General features: G+C 33.0%; 1 protein-coding gene across 1 annotated transcript; it reads right to left on the reverse strand.

The window, feature by feature from the left end:
• Positions 1 to 4,200: 4,200 nt before the first annotated feature.
• Positions 4,201 to 9,550, reverse strand: LOC149551815 (uncharacterized). Its single transcript, XM_089787318.1, has 2 exons — positions 5,984 to 9,550; positions 4,201 to 4,663 (listed from the first exon to the last, which is right to left on the reverse strand). The coding sequence occupies exons 1-2, from the start codon at positions 8,562 to 8,564 to the stop codon at positions 4,317 to 4,319; spliced, it is 2,928 nt and encodes a 975-aa protein (XP_089643444.1). The 5' UTR covers positions 8,565 to 9,550; the 3' UTR covers positions 4,201 to 4,316.
• Positions 9,551 to 13,788: the final 4,238 nt, after the last annotated feature.

Genomic DNA, 13,788 nt, shown 5'->3' on the forward strand with positions numbered 1-13,788 from the left:
TTGATAGAAGCAGATTAGTTTAAAACCATCATTGACATCATTCTTTTATCGTCCATTATATATTAAACCCCATCCTCTAATTTAGTTGTTATATTTAATCCAATTCAATTGTCAATTGTATTTTCTAGTTTAAACGAATTCATATATAATTAATTGTACTCAATTATTAATGTTAAAATCATTCCTCTATATTACATGATTAGTTAATAATATAATTAATAGTATTTATAATTTTATTTTTCACACAAACAATTTAAGACATGACAGATTCTTAAGATCAAATAGTTTAATTTAATTGGTTGAACACAATTGGCAAGGGTGATCGTCCACCAAGTTGCAAGGCCCTCGAGGTGTGACAACTCTTAGCTTTTGAAGCACATATATTAGGAAAATAATTGTGCTATAGTAGAAGATTAGCTCAAAACATCATCATCATCATTTTCCACCATTAGTTTTAGTATCAAACTCTTCTATCTTCTAATTTAAGTGTCACATTTATTTCAATTTAATAACCACTCTCAATTTTTTCCTTATAATAATTAACATATACTTAATTATATTTAGTTGTGCATCTAAATTATTCCTTTACACTAGCATTGTTACTTATTTTCTATGATTAGTAACATTAACAAAAATATAAAAGTTGCATTGATAATCAAACATGTAGAAGTCATTAAATTTCAATTGTTTAAACATAATTGGTGAAGGTGATCATATGTTCATTGGTTCTACTACCCACCAAGGTTCTAATGTAATGGGTGTCTTATCAAAATAAGATGACGCTTTTGTATCAAATAACGAAATAGATTCATAAATAAAATAAAATCTTTGAAAGGTTTTTTTTTTAAATTTCAAAACATATAAAAGTATCGATGCTAGATTATTGAGAAAACACTTAGTGTCTAAACTTTTGCAACAAGCTTAAGGGAAAATGATCTTGTAGTTGAATGTGTTCCAAAAATTGATATAACACTTGTTGGATTAATATTCAATATATTTGTTAATATTGCACCAATAGTTGTGACTTTAAAGTTGTTAGCATTTATAAGAACTCCCTATGAAATCAAATGCCTTCTTTAGATTTTAAAAGCAACTAATTCCATGAGTGCACTCACAAAACATGACTTAGCACACAAGTATGTCTCATATTTGTTTTGTAGTCTTTTTGAACACCTTAATAAAAAGTATATTTAATGTAACATCATATTTTATGAAACCTTGAAATATTTTGAAAAGCACCAAATTAAAATACAATTAAAAATAGTATTACCTACTTATTAGGAATCACCAATATAATTAGAACTTATGACCAACAATGGGTAAACAAACCATGGGAACTAGTCTTCCCACATCATAATATAAGCTATCATAGCTTTGCATAATTGCAGCGTAAAAATAGCTTTTGAATCTGTGGGAAAAAGAAAAGAAGCAAGGTTATTAACCAAGCTTTATTTGGTAAATTGCAGCGTGTAAGAAAAGTTTCAAAGCAGCTATCATATTTTGTCGGATCTTTTTGACACGGGCATTGAAATTTCTAGCACAAGTACAAGAATTAATTATTTCTGTAAGAAAGGAAAGATAATTTCAACATGGCAGCGATCATGACTGAATTTGGCAGATAATAAATGGCCATAAAAGCTTTACATGTCTCTAACTTGACCGTGAAATTATTGACTGTGAATTTGCACGGTGAAAATGCATTCTGAACGACATAATTGTACGTTCTACTTAGATCCATACTGCAATGTGGATGTGTACATTCTACTACAATGATGGAAGAAGATGGATTATATTCATAACAAAGAGATGGATTATAATGGTCTGAAGATGTTAATGCATTAAAATTTGACAATTTTTACCTTTCAAAACATTTTATAAATAATCACCTTTCAAAATATTTTTTAATTGGGTCTGCAATCTTTTCACTTTTTCCCTTCAGTTTTCTCATTCCGATGATGGATCACAGAGTGTGATTCGAAATATTGATGCAAAAATTGTAACACAATCTACCCATAAAACACAGTTAAGAATTCTAATGGATTGTGGAAAACTACTACCTACATTTTTAAATTGATATTTTGGGAAAAAATTAGATGGATGTGAAAATACTCGTTTTGTTTAATAACGAGTGTTGCTATTCTTTACACAAAATAGTACTAAAATTTGAATATTCCCAATATTCATGTGATTTTCATTGATTTGATACTTTACAATAGAATATTTTCTAAACTATCCTAAATTATTCTTACATATGATGGATCACATGATCTGAAACGTTGATGATAAAAAAACTATTTACGATAGAAACTAGAAACACAATTAAACTCGTGATAAATGAATTGTGGAAATATGACAATGTTAACCCTAAATTAATATCTTGATCTATTTTAGGTAGATGAATTTAAGATATCTATATTGCAATGGATGTGACTATTTTCTACATAAACTAGTACCAAAGCACATGTTGCATATAAAGATTTTTTTTTTACACAACTTTCACAATACTATTAAATGTAAGAAAATGTGTGAAAAAGTATAGGGTTACGTCAATTTGTGTTCTACTATGTATAGCGTGGAATATAAGAGATCATTAAATAGATATATTTCAGATATAAAACAACCATTGATATAGAAGTATTTAAGATATCTATATTAGCTATAATGATTGAATATAATAAAAGACTCATTGCAACCACAACAAATTCTTATCTGAACTATGAATGCAAACAAAAGAGCTCTACTTTATTGCACTTGTATGTAACACTAGTATTAATGTAGAATGTACCTGTATGCATTTAGATTTGAATTTTTTCATGTAATGATTGAATATAAGAATCATTTTAGATACATGTATTTATGATATCTAGATTAGTTATAATGCTTGAATATAAGGAAGAGTATTTTGAATATTAGGTATATATACTTAAGATATCTTCATTAGTTACAATAATTAAATAAATATATAAGAACCATTTTAAATTTTACATATTATAACAAGAGCTCTAGGAGAGCTTGAGTGTCTGTCTTATGTTATTAGTGAAATATAAGGTAAGTGCAAGCAGGATATTTATTTGATAAATTAATTTTTAGACTTAGGTAATTTTGAGTAAGCTCAATGAATAAGTATGATTAACTAATCTCATATAACAATGTTAATAAAAATATAATTTAAAAGAAATCAATATTCAATTTAATTTTAATAATATAATCAAGGAAAACTTTTAGGACTCAATAAGTATAAAAGATTTATGTTTGTATGTTATTTTGATTTTTTAATTTTAATTTTTTTTTTAAAGTTAACTTACTTCCTCCACTTTCACATTTTAAATATCTTAGACTCATCATTCTAAATAAAATAAAATAAAATAAACTTCTAAAAGTAACTTAAATTAAAATTTGAAGACTTCCCCTATTTTTGACAAAGAAAATCAATAAATTTTAACTATACACATATATGTTACTTCAAATTGAATTAAAATATAGTTAATTATTTTAATATTATGAATTTTAAGTTTATCTAAAATTAATTAAGTTAGATTTAGAAAGAATTAAAATTAAAATTAATCATAATATGAAGTTAAAAATAAGAAAATATATCATAAACAAACCTAAAATACATATTTATATATTCTCAACTATAAAATAATAAATTTCTAAATATATATATATATGAATAACATAAGAAACTAGATATTTTAGAAATTGATTAATGTATATACATTGACTTAAAAGTGCACTTTAAAAAAATAAAATTAGTACGTTTGTTTGTGACCTGGTTTGCATTCACATGGGTAACACCACTAGTGCCGCATAACATTTAATATTTTTTGATTTTTCAGTATCAGAAAATACACTTAAACCCTAGGAAATTTGGTCTGAACCAATCATAAATATAGAAATTGCACATCATAATTAATTTTAAAAATCAATCCTTCGAAACCTTTCCACTCTCGCATTTGTCTGCCTAAAAATTAATTGTTGGGGGGCAAACAAAAACAATAGTTTCTTACCTTATATTAAGACAAGGATTAATAATTTAATGATTGAATATACAAGAGTCATTTTAGATTTAGATACATGTATTTATGTATTTAAGATATCAATATGAGTTGTAACAATTGATTATGAGAAAGAGTCATTTCAATACTAATGATACTATATGAAATATAGTCAATTTGCTGCTAGATTGAGACACGAGAATATTTTAACATAAACCATTTTATATATTATAGAATGAAACTGAAAGTGCAGAAGGAATTATCAGAATACACTGTAAATATCATATAATATACATCAAGACTATATTCCATATAGTTTTACGAGAGGCGAAGCCCAATGGTGGGCTTGCGAACAGTTTTAAGAATGCGGACAACTTCACGCATGGTGGGTCGCAGTGCAGGAGAGAGTGAAGTAGAGCGAATGGCCAGACTCATCAGTCGCATCATTTCTGCTTGGTAAGTTGGTGTAATGGTGAGTGAGAGAATTGGGTCTATTATGTGATTGGAGTCCCACTGGCCGTAATGGGCATGTGCCCACTCTACAATGTTTGCATGCTTTGTAAACTCTGCCTCCACTGGCCGCCTTCCTGTTATCAACTCCACCAGTACAACTCCATAGCTGTATACATCGCTCTTCTCGCTCATTTCCTTTCTCTCTATCAATTCTGATCACAACAAAAGAAAAAAAACACATTTTGATCTTTAGTAATGCAGCAATTATGAAACAAGAGGTGAAAGAAAATTGAAGATTGTGAGGTTTAGTGATTAAAATTGTTGTTTGTGGATTAGATTGTGTGAGAATTTTTAAATTAATGTTTTAGATTATGATCTGTTGTGAGGGTGGTAGAGTTTAACAAGATTCATATGAAGATGATAGAAAGCTCAAAAAGATATTTTTGCATCAATTTGTCGAAACACATTCTGTGATCTGTGATGAGGATGATAGATTGTTCAAGAAAGTTCAGACAAGAATGATAGAGAGCTCCAAAAGATATTTTTGCATCGATGTGTTGAAACACATTCTGTGATCTGTGATGAGGATGATAGCTTGTTCAAGAAGATCTATAAAGGAAAATGATAGAGAGCTTAAAAAGACAAATTTTTTGCATCAACATTTTTGAGTCGTATTTTGTGATCTATGATGATGATGATGATTGAGAGCTCAAGAAGGCATGGAGTCTACTTTAACTCTTTATTATTATCGTGATCGACTGAATCACACTACTCAATCCACTATGAAGATGACAAAGAGTTCATAAAGACATACAAATACGTCTCTATGAACTCTCCATCATCCTCATGATGTATTGCTGAATCACATCCACGAAGATAAGAGAGGTCAAGAATATATTCAAACTGCTTAAAAATCACACATTAAGGCTTGATTTCTAAGCTAAAAGTGATAAATAGTCAAAGTTGACTTATCTGTTCAAGCTTAATTTCTTTTCTTAAGTGTGTGATGTTAAGGTGGCCGAATATATTTGTGATGGATTGAATCCCAGTCTGCAAACAATTATGAAGATGATAAAGAGCTCATAAAGACATAAAAACATATTTATCATGCTCATGATGTATCTTTGAATCGTACTCTGCAATCTATGAAGATAAAAGAGTTCAAGAAGATATGAAAATATGTCTTCTTAAGCTCTCTATCATTTCTATCATGTATCTTAGAATCACACCAGACAATCAATCATGATGATGATAAAAAAGTCAAGGAAACATAAATGATGAGTCTTTTTCAACTTTCTATCCAGAAAACATATTTCTTGCTCTCTCTACCATCTTAATGATAGATTATATTTCTTGCTCTCTCTACCATCTTAATGATAGATTATAGTAGAAAACGCTAAAATATGTCTTCTTGATCTCTCTACTATCCTAATGATAAACTATAAAATATTCTGAATCTCAAATGTTGATGAAAAATCTCTTACAAAATCTGAATCTAAAATTGATGAAAAGGAGAAAGAAAGTTATATGACCTGGAGCAGCATAGCCTGAGCAGAGAAATCCCTTGGAATCCTTGGACATGTTGGTATTGAGAGTAAGACGAGCACCGTAATCTGCATCCAGCATAACTTTGCTCGAAGTGAGATTCCCATGCAAGATCGTTGTGCCGCATTCGTGGTGCAGATAAGCTAGTGCTTTTGCAGTTCCAGAAGCAATCTTCAGCCTTTTACGCCAATCCAGAACATGAGACTGAACACCTCCATGAAGAACATTATTCAAGCTCCCCTTTTCTAAATACTCATACACAAACATTGCAGTGCCGCCATTCTTGCAGAACCCAAGAAGCTTCACAATGTTGGGATGCTGCAATTTCTCCAACGACTTGATGTCAAGCTCAGAATCCATTAAAACTGACTCTTTTATGGCCAAAACTTTGCCCTTTTTGGTCAATCCCCTGTACATCTTCCCACTCTTTCCCTTGGCTATCACATTCTCCTCTTTCATGGCGTCGAAAACATCATCCACCGAAACATGCACCTTGTGAAACAGAACAAGATCTTTCGAATGGGATTCATCCCATTCAGGAAGCGAGACTTCGGCAGATTCAACCTTTTTGAGACGCAGAGATCTGTTTCTAAGAGCCCAATACAATGCAAGACCAACAAGAACACATGTAATCAAAATAGAAACACCAATGGATTCAGCCAATCGAGGCCTCCATTTGGGATTCCTCGAAGATTTACATTGTCTCAAGAATGGATTCAAGCTTGACGAGCACAATCCATCATTACCCACCACGGCTGTAGAGTTGATCTCCACGAATGCTGCAGTGAGAGGCAGAGGTCCATGGAGTCGATTGTGGGAAACATTGACAAATACTAGAGATTCTACTACTCCGAGCTCAGATGGAATTGTGCCGGTCAGCTGGTTCATAGAAACATCTAGAATCCCCAACACGGGCATGCCGGCTATGGCCTCTGGAATCTCACCGCTCAGCATGTTGTTGCTCAGATCCATGGTGACCAACTTGGTGCAATTGCTGATTTCTTGAGGAATTCTGCCCTCCAACTGATTTCCACTGAGTATCAATTGACTCAACTCTCGAAGAAATCCGATTTCTTTGGGGATCTCTCCGCTGAGCTTATTGCTTGAAAGATCTAAAGTTTCAATCTTGGGGAGCTTCCCCAAAGATGGCGGCAGTTTGCCGGTGAGCTGATTCGACTGGAGTCGAAGCATTTGCAAGGAAGGCATGTTCCAGGGGCTTTTTCCTTTTCCTTTTCCATCAATTGGGCCTTTCAAGTTGTTGAAGGACAAGTCGAGGTAGTAGACAAGGGGTAGTTGGGTCATGGCGAGAGGAAAATCTCCTGAAAGATAGTTTTTTTCAAGGCGGACTCTCTGCAAGCTCCTACAGTTTGCCACACTCTGTGGTATGGGCCCGGATAGAGAATTTGAAAAGAGGATGAGTTTATAAAGGCGCCGAGAGCTACAGAGAAAGGAAGGAATTCGGCCATGGAGAAGGTTTCCAGAGAGGTCAAGAGAAGAGAGATTGTTTCTCTGCCCTAGCCCTGAAGGGATTGTTCCATGAAACTTATTGGCCCAAAGAGCAAGGACCTCAAGGTGGGGTAAGTGAGAAATGGAGGAAGGAATTGGGCCAGTGAGATTATTGGAGAAGAGGTTCAGTATCTGAAGCTTCTTGAGATTTCCAATGGATTCATCCACATGGCCAGTGAGAAAGTTGTCACTGAGGTCAAGGGAGATCATACTGGTGAGATTGTAGAGGGACATGGGAATGGAGCCAGAGAGCTTGTTTTGAAACAAGAACAAGTACTCTAACTTGGTGAGATTGCCAAATGACTCAGGGATTGTTCCGGTGAGATTGTTATAGACAAGATCAAGATGAACAAGTCTTGTCATTTGACCAATCTCTACAGGAATCTCACCTACTAGATGATTATAGCCCAAGTAAATCCATTCAAGCCTCCTAAGCCTACTCAGACCAAGGGGAATCTTGCCTGTAAGCTCATTTCCTGCAAGTGTCAAGGATGTCAACAGTGTTAGATTAGTAATGGAAGGATTTATACTCCCTTCAAGACAATTGCCTCCAAAATCCAGAGTAGTAAGGCTTGGAAAGAGCCCAATATCAGCAGGAATGTATCCAGATAGAGAATTATCAAACAAATCCAGGACTCTCAGCCTTTGTAGCCTAGAGAGACCAACTGGTACTATGCCAGAGAAGTTGTTGCCCCTCAGTATGAGCTCCCTGAGGTTTGAGCAATTGATCAACTGGGCAGGAATGGAACCTGAGATGTTGTTGTTGGACAAATCAAGAACTTCCAGTGAGCTCAGCTCTGCAATGGCAGGTGACAAGAGGCCACTCAGATTCTTGCCTGATAAGTTAATGGCAGTCACTGAGCCATTGGATGAGGAGCTGCAGCTCACACCCCTCCATTTGCATGGATGATGCCCACCTTCCTTCCACTGAGAAAGAGCATTCAGTGGATCACTCATCATGTTCTTCACCTTCATCAGTGCACCAACCTCATCACTACCCCCACATGCAACTACAACCATGCAAAGAACAAAAACGCCGAGTCTTAACAGTGTGGCAGCCATTTTTGCCCTTCTGAGAATTTGGCTTCCCTTGAAGATTGTCGAATTGGCCAACCCTTACAGTCTCAACAAGGTGGCAGCCACTACAGCCCCTCTGAGAGCTTGACTTTCCTTGAAGATTGTCGAATCAGTCAACCCTTACAGTCTCAACAAGGTGTCAGCCATTACAGCCCCTCTGAGAGCTTGACTTTCCTTGAAGATTGTACAATCAGTCAACCCTTACAGTCTCAACAAGGTGGCAGCCATTACAGCCCCTCTGAGAACTTGGCTTCCCTCAAAGATCATCAAATCAGTCAACCCTTACAGTCACAACAGCATGGCAGCCATTACAGTGTCTATCAGAACTCGGCTTCCCTGAAAGATCATAAAGCCAGAACTTCACCCAAGTGTCTTAGAATGGCAGATCATAAGCAAGAACATCAAAGAGACAGAGCATTTAAGGGCAGAGGAGCCGGTGAGTACAAGAAAAGGCAGGGATTGGGTGGCCCCATCAGACCATCAATCTCGCTCTCCTTCCACTAATCAATAAACCCATCCATCAATTCAATCTTGAAGCCTGAAATGTAAACAGACCGAGCTTGACAAAACAAAACAAGAACTAGCTGTTCTTCATCTTTCTCTGATGGACTAAAACAAGCTCCTTTTTTTTTCTTTCAATCTCTGTGCACGCGTGCTGAAGAAAGGCCCCCTGGCCATTCATGTCTCAATCCATATTATTAAAATCCATGATGAATGATTTAATCTCTCTTCTTCAACGGTGCCAATTGCTTCCAACCCTGAAAGCCTAGGATTAGGGAGACATCATGGGATCCGTCACCTTGATTCCATCTTTCTAAATTTATGCTTAGAAAAGCTTCCTTTTGCTTTTATCATGCAACAAAATGAATGAATCCACGCATTTGTTTAATAACGTTACTGCTCGTGCGGTCTGTGGGGTCTGTCATGTTGTGGAACATGAAGGCCGTGTACAGGCGGACCCACTGCCACTGCCCCTGCCCCTGCCCACTGTCACTGCTATCATATGCTCCTCCACCACTTCATTTCCTCCTTAATCAACTTCTCAACGAGTAACATGTGAGGCATGGCTTCCCTACCATTATCTTGTTTTTTAACCAACAAAACATGGAATGAGTTCTAAATTCTTAAATAATAGGGGAGATGAGTTCTAGCCGTTTAGGGTGGGAGATGATCATTAGTGGTTTAGGGTATGTAATATTCTTAAACTGTAAGTCAGATTTTGTCTATTTTTTCAATGTATTTCGATTGGTGAGTTAAGAGCTTACAGCTTAAGTTTTAGCTTTTGGGTATTCACGGATCTCTCTTTAGAGATTGTCGAGCGCAAAGTTGATAAAAAGTGGCATTTCAAAAGTGTCGCCTAGCTATGTTCTTGCACCAATAATGGTCACTCAAAATGTCACTACTTGTGGCCAAATATCCTTGTATTTTTTATGAAATATTTCAATGGTGGTGCACAAATGAGCCAATGCTGAAAAATTGTCGACTATTGGTACATATGTGGTTAGCTATTAGAACATGCATTTTCATTTTTGGGGCTCTTTTAATAGTAGTAAGTTGGGGGTAAACATGACTAAAAGGTCACGGTTACTGGACCCCCTAACAGTTAGTGGGTGACTTCCTCTTTATAAAATTTTGACCTTTTTAAAAAAAAAGTGTGTATAGTCATTGTTTTCGTTTTTTAAAACTTATGATGAACGCCATAGGTTTTGTTATGCAAACAAGGATTAAAAAGAGTTATTTTAATTAATGTCTCATGTATATTCCCTATTACCCCTTCTAACTCTCCATTTTGACAACCACAACATTTGGACCACTGATCTAATACATGCACAAATGGACTCTTAGAATGTGACTTAAGTGTTGACCACCCTTAAACATCATGTACTAAGAATAATATTAGCTTGTGAAAAAAGTATGTTAATTTTGGCTATTTAACACTTTTAGTCTAGAAATCAATCGTGAGTGTGTGATTATTAAGTCATCCGTTAGGTGCCTATATCTATTTATTTGACTTTTGTGTACTTACAAATAACGTAGTGGGATTTCGTTATGCATGTATGGGATCAAAATATGGTCATAGCTATTGTGACTTGGGTGCTTATAGCTATTGTCTTGGCTTTTACATAGTTACAACAAATGTTGTGGAATTTTGTTATACATTTAAGGGCTGAAAATGTGGTCATTGCTATTGTGTCTTAAGTGCTTATAGCTATGTTTTAGCTTTTGGGAAATTACAATGAACATTATGAAATTCATTATGCACATAAAGCTCAAAACCTAGTCATTTTGAGTTGAGGTCTCAACTTTCCTATTATTTCATAAACCATTTGACTACCACAAAATTTGCACAATTGATTTAATAGTTATGTGCAAATAACAGTGTCTTCACATACAACTTAAGTGCTTATAGATATTGTTTTGACTTTTGGGTAGTTACAACAACCATTGTGGGAAGCATTATAAAGGGTCAAAACATAATCATCTCAAGTTGACAACCCATACATATCCCTGATTACCCTATTAATTGTTTGTTTAGACCACCACAAATTTACACACTTGATCCAATACTTATGTACAAATGCTATTGTTTTCATATACAATTTAAGTACTTATAGTTGTTGGTTTTGCTTCTGAATAGTTTCAACAAGTATTGTAGGACTTGTTCACCACATAATTATGAAAAAATGTTAAAGACATCCCATACCTATTTCTTATTGTCCTATTAATTGTTTGCTTTGAGTACTACAAACTTCACACAATTGATACAATACATTATACACAAATGCTTCAATAATCATGTACTACTTGTTTAACAAAATTGAACAATTGATTTAATTAATGCGAACATATTCTCACAATCCATCATAAATGCATAACAGTTTTATGGAATTTGATTGTCTGAGAAATTTTAACATTACCATTTCGGATCACACATAGTGATCTATTTTATTTTTCTAATAACCTGTACTCTCCCTCGTCCCGATAATGAATCACTATGTGTAATCCGAATCATTAATATTAAAAATTCTTACATAATCGAATTCCAAAAACACTCTTATGTAATTTGATTTAATTACTAATATTTTTACTATATTCCTAACATATCCATCTGCCTCGCCATTGGCTCTTAATGGACTTATTAAAGAGTTTATTAAAGAGTAACATGTGAATCCTCCAAGCCTACCATTATCTTGATTCACAACCGACAAAACAAGAAAGGTTTGTGCTCTCTAACCCACTCTCAAAACCATTGGCTTAAGACATCAAAATGACTGGCTTGAGCGGATTCTTGGGCAATGATAAATTTCCCTTTTGCCTTTTGTCACATGGAATGTATTATCAATAACTCTTAAGTGCGTTACACTCAACTCCATAAGAGGAATCATAATATCTTTAAAAAGAATTATAGAAGTTGCAAGCACTAGAGGACATTAATTTTAAAAGGGGCTTTAATCAATTCATGCTATGGTCAAAGTATATTTGTTGTTCTCATTATTCCTCTCATAAATAGTCGAGTAGATTCCATTGGAGTTGATGGGAGGCATATCTTCTAATTCTTCTTCTTCTTTGTCAAATATGTTTACTTCCACATAGTTGTAAAGCTTCCCACTTTTCACACACTTTACATCCGTTCATTCCACTCTAACTCATACTTTATTTAAGAGGGTTCCAAGTTTTGACTTAGCCTACATTCATTATTTCATTACATGGGAAAAATACAAAGTGGAGTCTTCTTTTGCAAAGGCATACAAACGCACCATTTTTAGTCAATGTCTCATTATGACCTAGACTATGTTTGATTCAAATCCTAAGGGTTTTAAAACACCAACAAAGATATTTTTGAATTGTAAAATTATCAATCATGGCTAGTAAGTCAATTTAGTCCTATTTATAGGCGGAGACTAATATTTTTCGTTTTAGCTGTTTTCAGGATTAATTGACATGAGAAACTCTGCTCAACGATAATATTGAACATAATACTAATGTTTAATAAGGTCTGTACTCATTTGATTTTTATTTTATAAATTTAAGAATATTTTCTTTTTTCTCATTGGCCCTTTATATTTTTGCCACATTTTCGTATTTTTCTGATTCAAAATTTAATAAAATTTTAAATGGCCAATCAAAATAAAGCAATGGAATTTTTTTATAAGTTTGTAATGTTTTATGAGAAGGCTCACAACTTTATAATTTTTGCATGTCATTATTTATGACAAGGCTCATAACTTTATAATTTTTTAGTAATACAAGATAAATTAATTCATCTTGTTGGTGCTTAACAAGCAATATTTGAATTTAATAGGATTAAAATATGTTTAATTATTAGTCAACTTCAACTTAAATATCATTTTTAAAATTAGTTTTTAATTTTTTTAAAATTTTACTAATATTAATATTATTATATATTTTTTAAAAAGATGTAAATAGTTATAAAAATGTATTAGATTTGATTTAGGATTTTTTGTTATTAAAATTTTAGTAATGGTGGAATAATTATTTTTTAAAGTTTATTTTTACTTTATATAATAAGATAAATTTCAAAATCAAAATTAAGAGTTTGGCTTAAGGTTGCATGTCATCAATTTTTATTATTATTAAATGCAATAATAAACTTATCAATCATTATTTTGATGTCTCCATAGACATTCCTATTATATCTAGGTGATGCTCACAAAGGTGTAGCATTAAGGAGGGAGGTCACTTGTCCTAATGAATTTATGATATTGCTATCAAGATTCAACTTTATAGTTGCTATTAAAGTACAATAATATAGATATTTTAATTTTCAAATTCAATTCAATTTATTTTATATTAGTTAACTAGTTTAATACCAATCAACCAATAATAATGAACTATTTTTTAGATAAACAAATATTTATCAAGTTAATATATTAATCTATTATTTATACTATTTATCTCAATGATAATTGGTTGATTTCATTGAGTGTTATAAGACCCATTTTTGCGTAATGTTGATTTATTTTGCCTTGATTTTCAGTTAGTTATTAGTTATTAATTTTATTAGATTTTCCACTAGTGGTAAAATAGGTTAGGTCAACTTAAATACTTGCTATCAACTATTTCCTTCAAAATCATATGACACATTATCATTGTTTTTGAACTTTCAATACATATTTTATTTTTTATTGAAAAGAATAATTAACATGCCATATATTTTATTTTCTTGAATATTTGTAGTGCTTTGTAA

Source organism: Cupressus sempervirens, chromosome 6 (genome assembly GCF_028749045.1).
Source record: "Cupressus sempervirens isolate cs-2001-9-10 chromosome 6, ASM2874904v1, whole genome shotgun sequence".
Taxonomy (NCBI): Eukaryota; Viridiplantae; Streptophyta; class Pinopsida; order Cupressales; family Cupressaceae; genus Cupressus; species Cupressus sempervirens.